This window comes from Phocoena phocoena, chromosome 20 (assembly GCF_963924675.1).
Source record: "Phocoena phocoena chromosome 20, mPhoPho1.1, whole genome shotgun sequence".
Lineage (NCBI taxonomy): Eukaryota > Metazoa > Chordata > Mammalia > Artiodactyla > Phocoenidae > Phocoena > Phocoena phocoena.
The window spans coordinates 24228259-24249761 of NC_089238.1; the positions used below are offsets into that span (position 1 = coordinate 24228259).

The 21503-nt window shown below is 39.7% G+C and overlaps 1 protein-coding gene across 2 annotated transcripts in view; it reads left to right on the forward strand.

Annotated features, from left to right (window-relative positions):
• Nucleotides 1-21503, forward strand: part of LONP2 (lon peptidase 2, peroxisomal) — a 98406-nt gene that overhangs the window by 67462 nt on the left and 9441 nt on the right. For both annotated transcript variants that reach the window (XM_065898606.1, XM_065898607.1), the window contains one exon: nucleotides 17925-18067. In XM_065898606.1, the coding sequence (XP_065754678.1) occupies nucleotides 17925-18067 (143 nt within the window). The remainder of the gene's footprint in view (nucleotides 1-17924; nucleotides 18068-21503) is intronic.

The window sequence follows — 21503 nt, forward strand, 5'->3', positions numbered from 1 at the left end:
AACTGTCAGAACAAATAACAGAGTTTAAAAGGCGGGTGAGATTTCCAATTGATTTGTGTTAGAGGAGGAATATTTTTGGTTTCGGTCACTTCCCTATGAAGTATGGGAATTATTTTATAAAAGCAGCACTGCCTATGTTTTTCTGTATGTTATTAGTGTGTTCTGAATTGCCCTTTTCCTTTCTGGGATATTAGGTTGAAAGATAAAAGTTTGCGGCTAAAGTTTTATTCTGCTTTTGCCTGCCTTTAGCCAAGGACACACATGTTCCATGTATTCAGTTTTGCAGATTTGGATGTTTCTCTCTAAAGCGTTAGGCATATGTCCATTTGTTCAGTCACTCATGTACCATATATGTCCAGTTAATATCTAGTGAGATATTTTCATCAAAAATTATCCTCAGCAAAGAAAGATTCACTTTATAACCAATCTTTATAAAGTTTCTCAGAATATGGAGCACTCTCAGTTATTTTTGAAAAATACGGTATTCATTGGAGAAGCTACATTAAACTTAATGTACCTCAAGATGTTAGTTTCTTAACTGTTCTCATCGAAGTCACCTGAAAAATTGCTTAGAAAAAAAGAGACAAAATTAACGGGTTTAGCAGTTATTCATGAAGTGTGTTAGATGTTATTATGAATAAGCCTTTTAAATGTCACTTAAAGCAATATGTATGTGGTTATGTTATGGAGATCTTAGATAAACACTTAAAGGAAAAATGAATTAAACTAGCTGACTTATGGTAAGTGGGGGTGGGTACTTCGGATGAAATTTCCAGTGGCAGCATCAAACACAGTTTCAAGAATGGCTGCATCTCATTTAGTCTTGATACCTGGTAGTGTAAATCCTCCAGGTTTGTTTTTCTCCAGGATTGCCTTGGCTATTGTAGGTCCGTCAAATATCTGTGTTAATTTTAGAATCAGCTTGTCAATCTCTACCAATAAATAAGTAAATAAATAAATAACACCTTCTGATATTTTGATTGTGATTGCGTTGAATCTGTAAATTAGTTTGGGGAGGATTGACAATTTGATATCAAGTGTTCAAGTTCATGACTAGCTTCATTTATTTGTCTTAATAAATGTTTTTAAGTGTTTTAATAGTTTTCAGTGGTGAGCTTTTGCATATTTTTCTTTAGATATTGAATATATTCCTAGTTAATTGATCCTTGTATGTGTGTGTTATGTGTGTGTATCATTATAAATAGTATTTTTAATTTTCTAGTTTTTTTGGTTGCTAGTATATGGGAATACTACATTGACTTGTATCCAGCAAACTTGCCAAATTGACTTATTAATTCTTACTGTAGACTCTTCTGGATTTTCTACATATACCATCAGTTATCACAAATGCAAATAATGTCGGTTTTTACTTTTTCCTTTCTGATCATTATACCTTTTATTTCGGTTCTTTCCTAATGAACTAGCAGGGACCTCCAGGAAGGTGTTGAATAGAAATAGTGACGATAGACAAAGGAGGTAGAAAAAATGCCTATGAAGAATTACCAGTCTCTGTAGCCTTTGTTTCGTACCTTTGGGTGACTTGATTGACTATTATAAAATCTTAGTTGAGTAGGATTCTCAGCAGCTGTCTGGTTTGACCCTGATTTGATTCATAAGTCCCTTCACAGAATTCCCCAATAAACACTAAGCCTTGCCTATTTGACTCTGTTAACAGACACATCATTATAAACTTAGCTGTCTACTTCCCAGTCCATAAGAAAACAGAAGCTGTAGATTGGAAAAAGGGCTAAGTGGTTGGGTGGTATGAATCACAAGCATTAGGATTTGATGTCAGTGAAAACATGCCTATCCTCTCATGATAGATGCCCTGGGCCCCCACTGGCCACAAAACATTGGGCTGGCTAGACCACAAATCTAACTCTAGGAGTTTCTCTAGTTCAGTCTGGGTCCCAGTTTGACTGAATTGCATTTCGACATGTATTGTTTCTCTGATATGTTTGCCTTATGTAGGACAGTGAAATCAACCTAATGTAGTGGAAACAGGCAGATATAATATCCTTAATTTTTGGTGTATCCTTTCCAGACTTCACAGTTAAAAATGCATCAAAATAAAATATTCAAAGTTTACAGCACTATTCTCCTCCTTCATTAGCTTAATTTTCGTGGGTCACCACACTCTTGGCTGTCAGCAAGAGTATGCCGGCTGGAGGAGAGGTATCCTGCCTGCCACTTTAGCAAGTCTGCTCATTGCTGGAGCGGGGCGGGGGGCAGATGCTGAGAGGAGAGCCGCATTCTGATGGGCCTTCCTCACTTTACATCCCACTCATTTGCTAGGGTAGCTTTTTCCTTAGCCTTTCTTGGGTCCTTTTCTCCGGAGGAATCATCTTCTGTCGGGCTGCATTCAGGGCTCTTTGTTGTGGCTTCCTGCCATTGACTTCTCAGACCCTCGGCATGCTTTACGATGGTTATTTTAAGCATGAATCCTTTGTAACGAAAACAGGAAGCTGTTCCTGCAGGAGAAACAAGTGGTTTTGATCCTTTCAGCTCTTTTGTTTTTTCCTACAGTCATGGCCAAATCTGAAGCATATCCATTCTCTTGTCTAATGTCATGAATTTCTTATATTATTGGAAAATACTATATATAATGTTTTCAGGAAGTAACCTCTGAGCTTTGTGTAACTTTTTGCTAAATTCTTTTGTCTTTGACTTCTTGGAACAGTCTTCTAACTGTTGCAGGATCTGTCCCTTTAGCTATTGGATTTTACATTATTCAATGCTGTGTAACAAATTACCCCAAAACTTAGTAAATCAGTTAGCAAGCGTTTATCATCTCACTGTGTCTGTGGGTCAGGGATCCAGGAGCAGTTTAGCTGGGTAGTTGTGAGGTTCTGGTCAAGCTGTCAGCCAACTGGAGGTTCAGCTCAGGGCGGATCTGCCTCCAGGCTCACTGATATGGCTGTTAGCTGAAAAGGGTTCCGAGACCCACCCAATTCCACTGTGTATGTGGAGGCTTCCCCACACCAACAAGCAATTCTGGGATGCCAGCTGGGTGTCTAAGAATTCAACTCAATTCTGACACCTACCTAGAGACAGCATCCGATTCCACAGGCAAAGGACTCAGTCTCACAAGACTGCCCTCCACTAGAGGCAGGTCATACACTAGGGTCATTCCCTGTACTTTGGACTGACTGGCTCAAATTGGAGTTTCCCACGACCCCCTCCTTGGGCTTAATTTGCTAGAACGTGTCACCAAACTCAGGAGATGCCCCCCTTTACCCACTAGATTACCAATTTATTATAAAAGGATATTAAAGGATACGAATCAGCTACATAGGGTGAGGTTCGGAACAAAGGAGACCACGTCGTCGTGGAGCCTGGGGCCTGGCACCCTGGCACAGGGAAGCTCTCCAAAAATGGACCAAAAAGCTGTCCTTTGGGGGTTTTATGGAGACTTTGTTACTTGGTCATGATTGACTAGATTGTTGGCCAGTGGCGACTGATTCAACCTCAGACCCTTCCCCCCTCCCCAGGTACCAGTGGGTGGGACAGAAAGTTTCAACCCTCTAATCTCCTGGCAACCAGCACCCATCCTAGGTGCCCCTAAAAGTCACCTCATTCACATAACAAAAGACAGCTTTATCACTGTCAACACTTAGGATATTCTAAAGGCTTTGGGAACTGTGAGCCTGGATGATGGGCAGATACAGATGAGAAACACTTCTTAAAATCACAATATTTCATAGCAACATGGGTTCCTTGCTGACTGTTGGCCAGATGTTGAGGTTCTCGTCACTTAGGCCTCTTCCTAGGCTCAGGACACGGCTGTTGGCTTCCCCAGAGAGTGTGCTGTGCAAAAGGGAGAAACAGAGAGCCCAAGACAGAAGCTGCAGGCTTTTATAATCCTCACTTCTGCCACATTCCGTTCGTCATACAGACCAACCCTGTGAGAGATGGCACTCCATGGGAGTAGGGATCATTGGGGACCATCTTGAAGGCTGGCTCTCACAGATTTTTTTTTTTTTACTTATTTTAAAGAAGGTTATTATACATTTCGTTTCTATTAATACAACCCCCATTCCTGAAGATTGAAATAGTTTGTTTAGGGTTTTAAAGAAGACCTGTGGTTTGGGTTGTTAACAGAGAGTGGAAATTTCTGTGCTGCAGGAACAGTTAAGAATAGCTGTATAACTCTGTTGGCTGGACCTTCAGGGGAGAAAAGCTTAATAAGACCCACAAGCAAATGAATGGTTCTTTAGTAACAACGGAAGCAACCTTTACTTGTCAGCTTTTAATGTGGATTTTGTTGATATTGTTCTTGTTTGTTTTGTTTTGTTTGAGGACATAAAAACTTTGTTAGCTGTTTTTAATAAAGTGAGGCTAATTGAGTCGTTTCTTATTACTTGGTTCCAGTTACATATAAAAATCCTCAAACATTTTAACCCAAATCCCATATCTTCCTTTCTGGCTAGAGTTAGAACAAAAAAGAGAGAGTAATTTGTATGTTTGCCTCTGAACCCAAAAACCACAGACCAGATGCTTGGGCTGTTTATTTTAAATTGTTATAATAATACTCAGAAGTCAGATTTTTAGTTTCTGAAGAAACGCCTACGTCTGATGTTAAGAGGTCTTTGAATACAGTGTGACGAGCCACAGTTTTAGTGTTGTTATGGGGGCCGAATTTAAATTTGAGAATTTTAATTGAGAATTTTTTGCACATCCTTTGAGAATTTCTGCACATCCTTACAGAATTTACTGATTTAAAAGGCTTGTAGCAGTTCAGTAGTCATCCCAATCTAAGACGCTTTATTATCAGAAGGATTTTTCTAAGCCAGCATTTAAGTTTGTGCTGTTGAGTATCCATCCATCAAACTTAAGCTGAGTTCTTATTAAAGACCCAGGTTGCACAGATAGGGCTAACAAGTTTTGATTCATTTTGCATTTTTAGTATTTAAAGTCTTGCTTCATCTGTTCATGCTTATCTTTCCTTTGATTGTATTAGTGACTCGGGACAAATAAAGTTTTCTAATAGTCAAAGGAACAACTAAGGTTAACTGTTAAGGAATATGGACTTCAGAGAGTTTTAGTACCAGGGCACCTACCTGGCTTGCTGATTCTAAAGCTTTGGGGGTTTGTAGGGTTCTGTTACAGCTAATTGGATTTTGCAAACCAAGATCTAATTAAATTTAGCTTAAGACTTTCTATGCTAAATCCTTTGCATTTGTAGGGATATTAGGCAGCATGTTGTGTCCATACATCTAAAATCAAGTGGTGTTCAAATTTGAGATGAAAGTGTTATATTGGTATCTACTGCCGGTATCATGAAGATATTCTGTTCTTACATTTATGCTGATTTACTGATTGTTCCCTCTTCAGTACTGGCCTGGTTTAAGAGATTTGTTTGCCTATGTAGACTGGAAGGAAGCTGTAATAAAGGAAAAATCCTACTTACGTAAGATAGGAGACAAACGTTTGTTATTTAAACTCTATTTGGAAACAGGAAAATCAAATATTGTCTAAAACTTAAAAAGTCATTGTTCCATTTAATGAATTATATAGGAAGATACAGTGGCCTTTGGGTGTCATTGACATATATTATCAAAACCAGCCTTAAGTTACAAGATAGTAAAACAATACTTTTAAAAAATACTACCAAAAAAAAAAAAACCACTACAGATGGTGTCTGCATCTTAACTGCTAATCCAAGTAATTCTCCAAGACTATTTTCTGGATCTCTAACACAGGAAATGAGATTTATTAATGCAAAAAAAACCCCTGGGAGACGGTACAAGCTCTCTTGTCTGGTATAAAGTTAGGGTCCTATGTTTTGGACCTTTGTATAATACTAATTTATTCAGTAAGTGAGTCAGCTAACAGTCACTGAATACTTATGGTATGCCGGGTTCTAGATCGGATTCTGGGAAGGAGATGAAAGAGAACTTCTAACAAGTATGTAGTCCACTGGGGGAGATAGATATATAAACAAATAATTTTTAGATGTGGGATAAATGATGGTTTTTAAAGTGCTGTAGAGGCATTGACTTGATCATTGAAAGCTTCATTTTATTTATTATAAATATTGTAGCTTTTAAAAGTTGCTTTTAGTAAATCGAGATAAAATGGTCTTTTATTTACATCTTAGAATTGATCTGAATAGGTAAATAGATAGAAAAAAAATGTTTTCCAGATACCTTTTTTGATGTTCTTTATTTTTATGAATAGATAACTATTACTAAAATTGAGAAATGGTTCACAATCCTAATGTCCATCTATATCTCAACAGTTATTATATAGAAATGTTTAGTAGGTAAAACTTGAAAGAAAATGTATTTGATAATGTTAAGGTTGTATTATCGTCCCCAAAATAATAAAGAAAATATTGGCAGAAAGGACTTAAAATATTTTATTGTTAGCATGAAGGTTTTTCTGGGCATTTGACCCACAGATTTCCCCATTACAACTAGTTCATTTAAAAAAAAAAAAAAGAAAGAAAGAAAAACAGATTGAAAATATGCAGGCACAAATGCTTTGGCAGCCAGGGTCAGTAACTTGAATCTCAGTTGCGTGTAGCACACTTCCTCTGGCTGGGAAGATGGTTTTTTGGAAAAGATTAACCTGAAACTGACAGACAAATTATATAGTTGAAAATATTCAGGTTTCTCTGATTTGTTTTTAGATATTTTGTTTTCCCCTTTCTGCTTTCCTAAGAGAAGGCTCTCAAATGCTTTTTATCTATAGTCAATTTAGCTTTGAGCCACATACTTCTATTATCTTGTAAGAAATAACAAAGCCACTTATAATCTCAGCATCTCATCTAAATTTGTAAAGTAGACTTGGTTTTTTTTTTTTAAAAAGTCGTTTTATAACTGCAGCCATACAAATCTCTCTTCATGCCTAAATGGGGTCTGGATCCATGTTTGCATACCCATGTATGCTGAGGAATTGAGATGTAAACAGTATTCCCATTCATTGGTTCATACACGACCTCTCTGCCAACTACCTGTTAATATACCTAGTAATACACGTCCTACGCCCTGCACACAAATATAGTTCAACCAATCTGTAAGTTTCATTTTGCTGCTTCTTCAAGATGCAAGAGCCCAATGTGATTGGATTCAACTTTCAAGAAGAAATTTTAATCATTCGGTACTAATTTTGTCACATACTTAATTTTCATTTATTAAAAATCTTTATATTTACTTGACAAAGCCAGTATTAAAGACCTGATAGTTTCTTGGCAAATCAAAGTAATGATTAAGTGTTTCGGTGATTTGTCATTTGTCCATGGATGTTATTAAGATTTAAGAATGCAAGGGCTTCCCTGGTGGCACAGTGGTTGAGAGTCCGCCTGCCGATGCAGGGGACACAGGTTCGTGTCCCGGTCCGGGAAGATCCCACATGCCGCAGAGCGGCTGGGCCCGTGAGCCATGGCCGCTGAGCCTGTGCATCTGGAGCCTGTGCTCCGCAGCAGGAGAGGCCACAACAGTAAGAGGCCCGCGTACCGCAAAAAAAAAAAAAAAAAAAAAGATTTAAGAATGCAGTAGCCAGTCACTATGCTGTACACCTAGAACTAACACAACATTGTAAATCAACTGTACTCCAATGAAATGAAAAAAAAAACAACGCAGTAGCCAAATTCAACTTAATTCAGCAGACCATAATTCAATACCTCTATTGTATAAGGCACTGTGATAAATTGGTATGGTAAGATTAGAGTTCATCTAGTCTGACATTTTACAAATAGGGAATCTAGGGCGCAGTTTCTTATCCAAGATTTTGCTGCATAAATGTTAGTTGTTTCCTGGGTGGTGGTTACTCCTTCAGTTTAAAAGGGATTCCAGTGGGAACTATGATTAAAAAGGTAATTTGATACTATATGGTGGTAGATCTTGGATGCACCTCTTAGAAGTTAAGAATTTGCTTAATTTGTAATGAGAAACTAGTAAAGATTTTAAGTCTGGAAATGATGTAATTAGAGTAGTGATTTAGAAAGATTGATTTACAAGTAGTGAATAAAAGGGATAGTAGGAAACTAGGTAGAGAAACCAAATTAGAAGGCTACGTCGTAGTAGTCCAGGCAGGAAGGCTAATTGTCATTATAAAGTTCCTGTTATTTGCTAGACTCTGTCCTAAGCATTTTACTTGTATTTACTCATTTAATCCTTTAATGACCCTGTAAGATAGGTATTGTTTTTAGGCCCATTTTACAGATGAGAAAATTAAGGCACAGAAGATTCAGTAACTTCCCCAAGGTTCACAGGTTGTAAATGTCAGTCAAGATTTTAATCTAGGCCGAACAGCTCCAAGTCTAACCTCAGTACCTATACTATGCTTTCATTATTCCTATATATCCTATATCCATTATCCTTATAACAACTATTTGAAGTGTAGGTACCATTTTTCTCTTTTCGTATGAGGAAATGGAGCTTAAAGAGATTAGGGAAATGAACAGTCCGAAAATGAAATTAAGAAGGCAGTTCCATTTACAATGAACATCTGAAAGACTTAAATACTTAAGAATAAATCTCACCAAGGAGGTGAAAGACTTGTGTGCTGAAAACTACAAAACACTGCTGGAAACAAATTTTTAAAGATCTAAGTAAATGGAAGGATATCCTGGTTCATGGATAGGAAGACTTAACATTGTTAAGATCTACAGATTCAATGCAGTCTCTTCCAAAACTTCAATATCCTTTTTCAGAGAAATGGAAAAGCCGATCCTCAAGCTCATGTGGAATTGCAGTGGGCTCCAAATAGCCAAAACAATCTTTAAAAAGAACAAAATGGAGGGCCCACATGTCCCGAGTTTGAACTTTCTACAAAGCTACAGTAATTAGCTGGTATGGTACTGGCATGAGGACAGACATACAGACCAATGGGATAGAATAGAGGGCACAGAAATAAAGGGTCACATATATGGTCAGTTGATTTTTAATAAGGATGCCTAGACCAGTGGGGAAAGGAAAGTCTTTTCAACAAATGATTGCTGGGAAAACTGGATATTCACATGCAAAAGGATGAATTTGGACCTTTACCTTACTATATATACCAAAGTTAACTAAAAATTGATCAATGACCTAAACATAAGAGCTAAAATTATAAAACTCCTGGCATAAGAGGTTTGGGGAAAATCTTCATGACATTACATTTGGCAATGGCTTCATGAATATGACACCAAAAGCACAGGTATAACAAAAGAAAAAATAGATAAATTGGACTTCATCAAAATTAAAAACTTTAGTGCATCAAAAGACACAGTCAAGAAAGTAAAAAAAAAACAACCTATAGAATAGGAGGAAATATTTGCAAATCAAATGTCTGATAAGAGATTGATATCCAGAATGTATAAAGAACTCCTATAACTCAACCAACAGAAAACAGCCCAGTTCAAAAATAAAGGACTTGAACGGACACTTGTTCCAAAGAAGATGGACAAATGGCCCATAAGTACATGGAAGGATGCTTACCATTGTTAGTCATTAGATAAATGCAAATGAAAACTGCAATGAGATATTACTTCACACCTAGTATGATGGCTGTAATAAAATAAAGTGGAAAATAAAAAGCCTCGCATTGTTGAAGATGTGGAGAAATTGAAACCCTCGTGCACTGCTGGTGGGTGTGTAAAATGGTGCAGCTGCTGTGGAAAACAGTCCATCAGTTCTTCAGAAACTTAAATGTAGAACTACCATGTAACCAAGCAATTCTACTTCTAGGTATATATCCAAAAGAGTTCAAAGCAGGAACTCAGACAATAGCAGTGTTCATGGCAGCATTATTCACAGTAGCCAAAAGATGGAAACAACCAAAGTGTACATCAAAGGATGAATGGATAAACAAACTGTGGTGTCTGCATACAGTGGAATATTATTCAGCCATAAAAAGGAATAAAATTTTGATATATATACCACAACATGGCTGGACTTAGAAAACGTTATGCTTAAGTGAAATAAGCCAGACACTGAAGGACAAATATAATTCCACTTAATATGGGGTAGCTAGAATAGGCAAATTCATTGAGATATAAAAGTAAAATAGAGGTTACCAGAGGCTGTGGGGGTGAGAGAATGGGAGGTTACTATTTAATGGGTTCAGAGTTTATACTGAGATGATTAAAAAAAGTTTCGGGGGCTTCCCTGGTGGCACAGTGGTTGAGAGTCCACCTGCCGATGTAGGAGACATGGGTTCGTGCCCCGGTCCCGGAAGATCCCACATGCCGAGGAGTGGCTGAGCCCGTGAGCCATGGCCGCTGAGCCTGCGTGTCCGGAGCCTGTGCTCCACAACGGGAGAGGCCACAGCAGTGAGAGGCCCGCCTACCGCAAAAAAAAAAAAAAAAAAAAAGTTTTGGGTATAGATAGCGGTGAAGGTTACAACAACATTGTGAATGTATTTAATGCCACTGAATTGTACAATTCAAATGGCTAAAATGATCAATATTATATGTATTTTACCATAATAAAAAGAGTTACCAAAAAAAAGAGGTTAAGGAAATTTCCCCAAATCATACAAGCTTGTAAGAGATGGACTACAAACCCAGGCTATCTGACTCCAAGGCCTCTTGGAAATAAGGAGCATCTGTTGTACCTCACCTGGATATTTCTGAGGATCTACCCAAAATCAGGAATACTGAAAATGGGAAGTTTCATGCTTTTGTATCTAAAGCAATTTGGATATCTGTCTGAGGCCCTAAAGCTTTTTAATCTAAACATTTCAGCTACTCGTAGTGGTTAAGAGTTGGCTACTGGGAGAATTTGTCACTTTTTAGAAACAGTGTTTTTGTTCAGTATTAAAGGATAATAATTTTTAATGGCAAAATCATCACTACTATACAGGTATAAAATGAACATGTGTTAAAGATTTTAATGAACTCATTAATTAATGAGAGAACCAGTAAGATCTGGTTCCACGGAGAATTCAGAAAGCAGACATCTATATAGGCAATGAGGAATGCTGAAATTAATTTGCAAAACCAGCTTCTTGGGAAAGGGAGAGGACAAAATTCATTTTCATTTCTGTGGACAAGAATCACTTGTATTACTATTAGTTTCCTACAGCTTACAGGAAAATAGCTGAAAGGCACTGAGACACAGACAGCCTGGAAGGGCACACTGGACAGCATACCCAGTAATCTATGTTTTGCTCATTTCCAAGTCTTGCACAGTTTTTTCTGACAGCAGTCATAGAAGGGAATCCGTGTATGTAATGCCAGATGTGTTGATTCTTTTCAGTCAGGAAAAAAATAATCTAATCTCTAAATTTACCACCTAGCTGCCTTGTCAAGGAACTTCTGAGCTACAGGCAGCTTTTCTAGACTGGACTTTAGGTGGGACAAAACGTCCCCTTAGCCAGGTGTCCAGAACCCTGAGACTGTCTGTGATTTGCTGTGGACATCAGGCGATTTGCTTCACCTTCCTGGGTCTCAAGTTTCCTTGAGTATAAAATGAAAGATTGGACCAGATTTCTTACTTTCTGCCTAGCTCTTATATTTTTATATATCGTGGTTCCATCCTATTGTTGAATTTCTGATGCTACCTGAATTCTGCTAAAGCCTTAGATTGAGATCTGAGACGTTCTCAGGGACATTGTATTAGTATGACAGGAACAGGTAGTATTGATACTTGTTCCTTTGGAGAATTAACCCCCTGTTTCTGGGCCCTGTTATTTGATTGCTGGCTGCAGTTAACAGTATTGTACACCCTATCCTCTCCTCCAAACCTACCCCGAAGGAGTTAAAAAAGAAACTGTTATTCGTGAAGGTGTACACGTCTTTAATAATCTAGAAGAAGGGGTTCCTTTTATGGCAGTACCACGGAATGTAGCTTTTGAACTCATGAGAGTGGTCTAGAGAGTGTAGCATATGCTTCAAGTCAAGTAGAATATAGAGAGTAATAAGTGATACCTAAAAAGTTCTGTCCTGAGTAAAGATGATTATAGATAACCTGGGGCTGTTTGTGGTTGGGGAGATTTTTGTTTCTGCCACATTCTGCGGAATAGTTGTTTGGTGTCAGTACCCTGTTCCTGGCCTCTGCTACTTTCCCTTTGTTGGATCACCTGCCCAAAGACACCATCTGCTGCAAGATTTGTTCAAAAGGTAAGAAATGTTTTTTTTAAACAAGAAAGCTACTGGAGTTTCCTGAGGTATTACACCCCTCTGTTCTTCCTCCTGTCCTCCCTTCTTAGGATTTTCCTTTCTTCCGGCTTCCCACAGTGATTCTTTGGCTCTTGGGCCTGCTTTCATGTAAATCATGTTCTTCTGACAGAGGAAAAATGGCTGGAAAAGATCACGTGATCATGTCCTCGTGTGACAGCTGCTTTGGGAAAGCCAGACCCTTCCCCTGAGGAGTTTGTAGCTATAGAATATCCTTTTGTCATAGCTGTGGCAACATCAGCTATAGAGCCTGGTTTGGCCCTTGGGGAGTACCCCCCGAGTTTCATCCCTGCTTTGCCAAGGTCCACATTTGTCATGCTGGCAGAGCAAGTGCCTTGCAGGTTCTGCCTCTGGTGCTATTTGCTTATCTGCTACCTTCATGCCGTTAAGATCCTTGGCTATGCCCTGACCACCCTGGCTGTGTCCTGAATTAGACTCAGAACGGGCTGATAATACCGTTGAGAAACATGGGGCAGAGTCTTGAGTCTTGGTATCTTTTTCTTTTTCTTAAATATATTTATGCGATTCCCAGCAGTTGTGTGTTTGTGGTCAAAGCCCTGTCTGTGGAGCCCTGGCTGGGATTGGGGTGCAGAGGGCATTTTGTTTTCTTCTAGTGAAAGGGGCTATGGAGTAAGACATGTGAGTCTTAGAAGTCTGTATTAAATACTACTCTAACTACATAATTCATTTCCTCATTTATGCATAGTAAGGCTTTCAGCATTATCAAATTCTCCCAGCAACTCTGAGGGTTACTATAATTATTATGATTTTACTGATTGGAAAACCAGATACAAAGAGGTAAAGTAACTTTTTTCAAGGCCAATCAGGAAGCCAGAGCCAGGATTGGAGACTATTATTTATTGACTATCTCGTCATGTAATCTTAACCTCATAAACTCAGGGAATAGCTTGTGTTAAAATTTTAGACTATATCATTTCATTCGTCCTCATATATACATTTATATCATATTGGTAAAAATCATGGCACATGAAATTTTATACTCCCCCCCTTTCCTCCGTTTGATGTTGTTTCAAAAGGATTTTCTCGCATCACTTAAAAAACACTTAGGAAACAGTTTTAGTGACTGTGTAGTATTTTATTAGATGTGTGGCTGTACCACAGTTTACATAATCATGTTCCTAATGTTGCGTATTTACAATAGATCTAATTTTTGCTGTTACAGATAGTGCTTCAGTGAGTATATTTGTGGTCTAGACATTTGTCTACACTTTTGGTTATGCCCTTCAGGATAGGTTCCTTCAAAATATTGGATTGGCCAAAAAGTTCATTTGGTATTTTCTGTAAGATGCTTCTAGTAGCGCTGAGTTGTCTTTAACTTCATTCAAAGCAATTTTGTTAGACTGTATTGTGACAACTGTCATATCAGTGTGCATTTTTAAAAAAAGCTTATCAAAACTGGTGAATTTTTGTGTAGCCACTTTAATATTGAAAATGGAAGAAGAAAAGCAACAGTTTTGGCACATTATGCTTTATTATTTCAAGAAAGGTAAAAGCACAACTGAAATGCAAAAAAAGATTTGTGCAGTGTATGGAGAAGGTGCTGTGACTGATCAAACGTATCAAAAGAGGTTTGTGAAGTTTCATGCTAGAGATTTCTCACTGGATGATGCTCCATGGTCGGGTAGACCAGTTGAAGTTGATAGCGATGAAATCAAGACATTAATTGAGAGCAGTCAATGTTATACCATGTGGGAGGTAGCCAGTATACTCAAAATCCAAATCAAGTGTTGAAAATCATTTGCACCAGCTTGGTTATGTTAATTGCTTTTATGTTTGGGTTCTATGTAAGTTAAGCAAAAAAAACCTTCTCGACCGTATTTCCTCATGCGATTCTCTACTTAAACGTAATGAAATGTTCCATTTTTAAAACAAATTGTGATGGGTGATGAAAGTGGATACTGTACAATAATGTGGAACAGAAGAGATCGTGGGGCAAATGAAATGAGCCACCACCAACCACACCAAGACTGGTCTTCAAAGAAGGTGATGCTGTGTATATGGTGGGATTGGAAGGGAGTCCTCTATTATGAGCTCCTTCCAGAAAACCAAAAGATTAATTCCAGCAAGCACTGCTCCCAGTTAGACCAACTGAAAGCAGCACTTGAAGAAAAGTGTCTGGAATTAGTCAACAGAAAACGCATAATCTTCCATCAGGATAACGCAAGACCACATGTTTCTTTCATGACCAGGCAAAAACTGTTACAGCTTGGCTGGGAAGTTCTGATTCATCCACCATATTCACCAGACATAACACCTTCGGATTTCCATTTATTTCAGTCTGTACAAAATCCTCGTAATGGAAAAAACTTCAGTTCCCTGGAAGACTGTAAAAGGCACCTGGAACAGTTCTTTGCTCAAAAAGATAAAATGTTTTGGGAAGATGGAATTATGATGTTGCCTGAAAAATGGCAGAAGGTAGTGGAACAAAACGGTGAATACGTCGTTTAATAAAATTCTTTGTGAAAATGAAAAATGTGTCTTTTATTTTTACTTAAAAGCCGAAGGAACTTTTTGGCCAACCCAATAGAATCACTGGGTGTGAGATTATGACTATTTAGGAGGCTTTCAGTATATTGACAAATGGCTTTCCAGAAAGATTGAATCAATTTATATTTTCATAAGCAATAGTATTTGAGAAGATCTCTCCACTCTCTTTTCCATTGAACTTTGTCATTTCTTAAAACTTCTTTACTGGTTACTTTAATTTTGTAACCAGAAATTGTATCTTGTTTTTATAATTTAAACTTCTTTGCTTCTTGGTGAAATAATCATTTTTTCATGTGCCTATTACTCATTTGTTAAGAACCACTGTTTTAGCCCAAGATAAGGGCATAGAAGAAGAACGTTAACTGTGCAGTTCCAACAGGAAGGATTTGTGGGACAGGGTCCATGTCCTATAGGGAGGTTGAACTTTTTTTTATTGTTTTTGTTTGCCTTGCCTTAAAAAGTCCACCTGGCGTGAATGTTATGATCTGGGGCAAGGCCCGTAATGAGGCCCAGAGATTCTGCCACTATCTTCTCTTGGTGCCAATCCCTTCTGACTACGGAGAACGTGGCACTAGAGCTGAGTACTGAAAGCGTGTGCGAGGCCTCAGGGTTCAGCTCTAACCTGGGCCTCATTCCTTGAGTGACATGTTGGCGAGATGATGTTTAATGAGGAATCAGAGCATGTATTCTCTGAAGATCCAGCACTCTCTTGCTCTCGCTTTGTGTTACCCAAGGTGCAGTGGATGGTTCTTAAAATCCAGTGCCAGCCTGTCTTTCCTGATTAGCTGGCACCATTTTCTTGACATGAGCTTTAGTTCTCTAGGCTTGTGCTCCACGATGGAACATTTTGAAGCACAGATTAGTTCTAAGTTTATTGCAGTTTTCATCACCCAGCTGCTGTGCCTAGAGCCTGGAGTGAATGGCCGTCTTTTGCATTGTAAGGTCTAGATGCATTAGAAGTAGCTCTCCACACCCCCAGCCCCTCAGTACTCAAAGCACTGAATTCACTCCTCCACTTGGAAAGGGATGGGATATCCCAAAGCAGTGGTTACATAATTGTGGATTGGCTTTCACCCATCCAGCTTTACTTCCTCCTGTGATAGTGAATTCCAGGCTGGCAACAGTAATTAGATCTCAGAAAAGCCCGTCACAAAACACAACAGGCTAAAGAAAGTCACAGCCTCTTCTACGCATTGGCTAGAGTTTCAGAGCCCTTCATTTTTAGTGTACGGTAACCGTAGACAGTATTGCGCTTTTTCTCTGTGCATTAATCTTAATTAAGCAATGGCACTTTCTGTTCCGCTCTGAGATCTACGTGTAGCTAAACTGATGGTTTAAGTGCCTCCCCACCGTTGGTCACTGATGTTGCTGCAAACAGAGCAGCAGACAGAAGATCTCCTGCACGCGACTGAGTAACCCAGGAATTGCTCAGTTTAGTGAAACAGATAAGTAAGTGCTGTAAGAAGTTGCAAAGATCAGGGAAGACTTCCTAGAATCTGGTTGAGCCAAACATTGAAAGATCAAGTGACATTACAGAGGTATGACTATGAGATTGTGTATAACTCAAGACCCACACTTAGGATACAGTGTGTGTATTACACTTTGCAGTCTGCAAAGGGTTTTCTCTTTAATTCTCACAAGAATCCTGCAGAGATAGGTAGTGAGAGGTTTAATGTTTTGCATAAAGTCAAATAGCCAGCAAGTGGCAAAAAGTCTGAACTGTTGTCTGTTTTCACTTGTGATTCAGTCTTGAAGAGGAGCCCTGTAAGGTCCAGCAAGAGAGTAGGCCAAGAGAACCCTTTCCCTGAAGGTCACAGCAAGGCCGTGAGACACGGGGATCATTTGGGGACACCCCAGGATGTGTCCAGTTATCATTGGAATCTAAAATTAAGGTCTAATATGATTTAACATATTCAGTAATCACTTTGGAAAAGAAAGGAGTTAGCGAAAAGCAATTCCTTTAACTTCATGATATCAGAATAGAAGAATCATAGCAAAGCTAGAATAAATATAGGTGGACATACAATGTTTAGGTGACTTTGTAATTATTATGTGTTGTATATTAATGTATACAGTAATCATTTCCAGAAGGAAGGGTGTATGTAAAGAAAGCAATGAAAGAAAAATATTTTAAAGCACTTTGTGAGGTAGTACAAGAACTAGAAGAATTATGGTAAAACAAAAAGAAAAGAAAAGCAGGGAATGAAGATGAATAGAGCCAGATATTTCCTACATTTATTTATTTATTTATTTATTTTGCGGTACGCGGGCCTCTCACTGTTGTGGCCTCTCCCGTTGCGGAGCACAGGCTCTGGACGTGCAGGCTCAGCGGCCATGGCTCACGGGCCCAGCCACTCCGCGGCATGTGGGATCTTCCCGGACTGGGGCACAAACCCGCGTCCCCTGCATCGGCAGGCGGACTCTCAACCACTGAGCCACCAGGGAAGCCCTTTCCTACATTTTTAAACCTCTACTTATTTTAGGTTTCTGGCTATAGACTGAAGTAACATTTTTCTTTATTCAGATTGGAATTACAAAGACCAGTAGAAACGGTGGTCCTAGGGCAGTTGGTTCCTGCTCCCTAGTTGTCTGATCTCAACCAGAATGAGTCAGTCCTTCAACAAGATGTCAGCAGCCAGGGCTCTTAGGCAGGTAAAGGAAATAGTCCATTATTATAGGGATTTCAAGCCAGGCTTCATATTATCTTACCCTGGTGATGACAATTATATTCGTTTTTATTGGAAAATAATAATCTTGGAGTTGAGCTATATGTTTACACAAGAGGCATTGCTTCTAGGGGTTCTGTCATTTCCAAGTTCACGTTGGCTGTCAGGAAATGGGACACCTGATGCAACTCCTCTGAGGAGGGAATTGAACAGTTTGAGTTGTGTTGATTTCACAGAGAATTGTACAAGGTAATCTATTGCATCTGACACTTGAGTATCTGGCCTCTAAAGGCCATCAGTTGAACAGTGCCAGGCATTGCTCTTGGCTTAATATAATGGTTGAAAAGAAGACAGGCAAGGTTGCTGCCCTCCTGGGGCTTACACTTTAATGGGGGAAGATGGAGGACAAACAAGTGAAAGTAAATGAACAGGGCAATGCATTGTGTCACCCCTCGGGGGCTCTTGAAAGACTAATTCTTCTGTTGCGTTACCACAGGTACACACGGTGAATTTTTGTGCCTTAATAAAGGTATAAAGTGACTGAACGGTTGGAAGTCCACTGAGCTTCTGTTTGATATTTACTGCTAATGAATTTTCATACCTGCAAATCTCTGAGAATTCTTAAATAAAATTTTCTCTCTTAGGTTACAGAGAACACATCGTAGAAGATACAAAACCCGAATCTATCAATGACACTACCGACTTGGCCCTACCACCTGAAATGCCAATTTTGATTGACTTCCACGCTCTGAAAGATATCCTTGGGCCCCCGATGTATGAAATGGAGGTGATCATTCTCGTTCCTTTGTTGATACCCACCAGTTTACTCTGTTGGTTGCCTAATAGATTGGGGGAGAAGTAGATTTGGGTATTTGGGGAGGCTGAATTTTGTCTTAAGATTGGAAACTTATGTTCTCTGTGGTATTAAATTTTGGTGCTTAATGTGATAATGTGGCTTTTGCAGAGCACCAGAGACCCTGGCCAGATCCTCTTTTGGAAACCCAGTCTGATCTTATTCTTCGCATCCAGTTTCATTTTAAGAACAGTGTCTCTGACTTTCCTCCTTAGAAACTGTGTATTCCTATTGTATGTGCTTTAATTAAGTATTTCTTTGTGCTATCAAAGACTTGGAGGAGGGAGGGAAACAACCCAGTACAGAATACCTGAAGCCATGAGCCTGGCTTTAGCTTCATGCTCCTCTAGTGCAGACCAGATGGCATCTTTCAGGATTTGTTCTTTCATTGTTATTACTAGTGCCTTTCGAGTTAAACCGACACGCAAGCCCAGCCCTATTTCCATCTCTCTCCCGTAATTCTCCCTCATAGCGGAACGCGGAGCCATAAAGGCCTTGAGAGCAGGACCGAGTCAAGGGAGCTGGATAGAAATAGGTGTTGGTCTATTCTTACCAACTATAGTACTCTGTTTTGGAATGGGAGATATAAATTATAGGGTTGTTAGAAAATAGAGGATTTTTAAAGTCCTGGGAATGTTGAGATCACCAAGGGAAGCTGTGACTGCTGAGGTATTTATAGGATGCTTATATGAGCTTTCCTGGGGCATTTACTAGAAAGAGTATGTATTTTACTACTGAACTTAATTAGCATCTTTCTTCAGAAGCTTTACTATCACCTTGTCTGTGTAAAGGAAAAAAGATTTTCAGAAGGTATATCTGGTGAATTATGCAGAAGATATTCTCTCCATCCAGCATTTGAAATCACTACCAGTAAACATGATTTTCCTCAAGTCTTAAAACTGAGAAGCGGAGAAGTAGCCCCCAAACCCATCTTGTTTATTTTCCTAAACTCTGAGCTAGTCATTTAGTTCTGCAAAGCTCTCAGCTACAAGAATAGAACGCGTTTACTGTTGGCAGTAAACCTGGTCCTGAACGATAGAATCAGAAACATTATTTTGTTTATTTGAATTCTTAAGATACTGTGGATGGATTTAAATTTTGAAGTGTTGAAAGAAGTGGAGCAAAACTTGTTTTGGTTGAGAACATGGGCCAAAGCTGCTTTCCTGTTCCGAGTGAACCCAGTGAATCTGTGAGTGACAGTAGAAACAGGTTCTGCTCCTGCATGTCCGGCAGGCTCTTTTCTCTTGGCTTTCCAGAACAGTACATGCCAGCCATTCTTTGGGAATTTACACCAGAGCAGTTGATAAAAACAAAAGATGGATGCATGTTTCTGTTGCATAGACCCTTCTCTCCCAACCATGACTGCTCCTGTTAGGTTTGGAAGCATTGCTGACATTCTTGGAGCTTTGGCAGAGAAAGAGCCCAAGGACAGAAAAGAGAAATTTTATAAACACTGCTTAATAGCTCTGTTTGATATCACTGCAAAAACTATTTTATTTTCTTTGTAGCATCTGAACTATTACATATGAACACTTTGACCAGTATGAATCCAGTAGCCATTTTCCCTTCTATAAATAGCATCTTAGAATAGAAGGTCTGGTATCTGGGAGTTTGGAACATTTTGTTCATATTTTCCACAGTTGAGAGAATTTACCCTGGAGCCAGGGGTTTCTTTCTCTACCTTTAGTGGTCTAATGACCATCAGCCCCAAATTATGTAACCACAGCTTTTTGCATCCATGAAATTAAGATTTATGGAACATTTCTTTGTTGTCCACAAGGTCCATCACTGTGCTAGGGGTCGTCCATTTTACACACAGGGAAAGAGCTTAAGGAAATTAAATGAATCATGCAAATTCACATAAGTTGCAATTAGTGAGGCCGTTCTTTAAACTCAGATCAGCCAACTCAAGTCCAGTATTCTTTCCACTCTCCTGTAATACCCTGCAGCCAAGCTAATTCCTGCCCTTTCCTGCTAAAAGAGAATTGCTTGAAGTACAGCAGTTTTAACAAAAAGGCGTACCTGCTCTACCTCAGATTTTCATTTTTATTCTTACCAACTATAGTACTCTGTTTTGGAATGGGAGATATAAATTATAGAGTTGTTAGAAAACAGAGGATTTTTAAAGTCCTGGGAATGTTGAGATCACCAAAGGAAAAGGATACGGAGTAAGGAGCAGGGAGCCTAGGAGCAGGCCCTGAACAGTTAGGGTCACGTAGGGGAAGAGGAGCCCTCAAAACAGACAGAGAGAAACTAAGAAGGAACAGGCAGTCAGGTAAGAGCAAAACAAGGATGTTGTGCCGCCATGAAAACAAAGGCAGAGACTGTCTCAAGAAGGGGGAACATGCAGATGTGTTTGCTGTCTGTGTACCGGATTCTACAGTATGGAGGTTGTAGGTGACCTTGACAGAGTGGGTTCACAAGGAGTGATGGGAGTGTGTTGAAGAGGGAATGGAAGGTGGGGAAGTAGAAGTAGTTTGTAGGCAGCTCTTTCAGAAGCTTGGCTGTGAACAACTGCAGAGAAGTGAGGTGGCTAGAAGGGAGGATGGAGGTCAAAGGGAGAGTGGTTACAAATGGCAGCCTGTTTGCTGGTCAGAATAGTGCAGTAGAGAGAGTCAGACTGAGGTTGCTGGAGAGAGAGGAGGTACCACAGGAGCAGAGTCTTTGGGGTAGTGCGGCGCGGTGGGGTCCCCGGTGTGAAGGAAGAGCTGGTCTGTGATGAGGGTCCCCTGTGGCAGGTATGATGGAGAAAGGAGGCTGAGAGTGTTGAGTAATTACACGGAAAAGATGATAACGCTGGAACAGAGGAGTATTCGTGCACAAGGAGAGCAGTAAAGCTGGGACAGAGCTGGTGTATAATGTGAAGGAGGTAGAGTTGATGGTCTGGAGTACAAGTGACCTAGAAGGATGAAAAAGTGGCGGTCAGGGAAGGGGGTGGTTAAATTCAGATTTCAAAGGTCGTATGGCTTCTGTTGGCAATAAGGACCGGGAAAAGGGGGGCTGGGTGAGGGTGAGAAGCGTGGTTTTGGAGTTAAGGGCGTGCTTAGAGACAGAGAAGCCAGCTTGCACGGGTCTCAGGTACTCCCTGAAGAAACCCAGGGTGATGGCGGGACTCAGGGTGGCCAGGAAGGAGAGAGTGGGTTTGACTATAGAAGGCAGTGAGCAGAGAATGAAGATGGGAAGCCGGCTGCCATAAGCGGGGGTTAGGAGGAAGAGGCACGCCACTCAGCGTGATGAACCCCGCCTCCTCGGCCGTGCTGGCGTCATCCGATGCATGGGGGGATTATATATAGATAGTTTTTAGAATTTGGTGAGTTAATGTATGTAAGGCACCCACCGTAGTGCCCCGTACATTCTAAAAAAACAAACA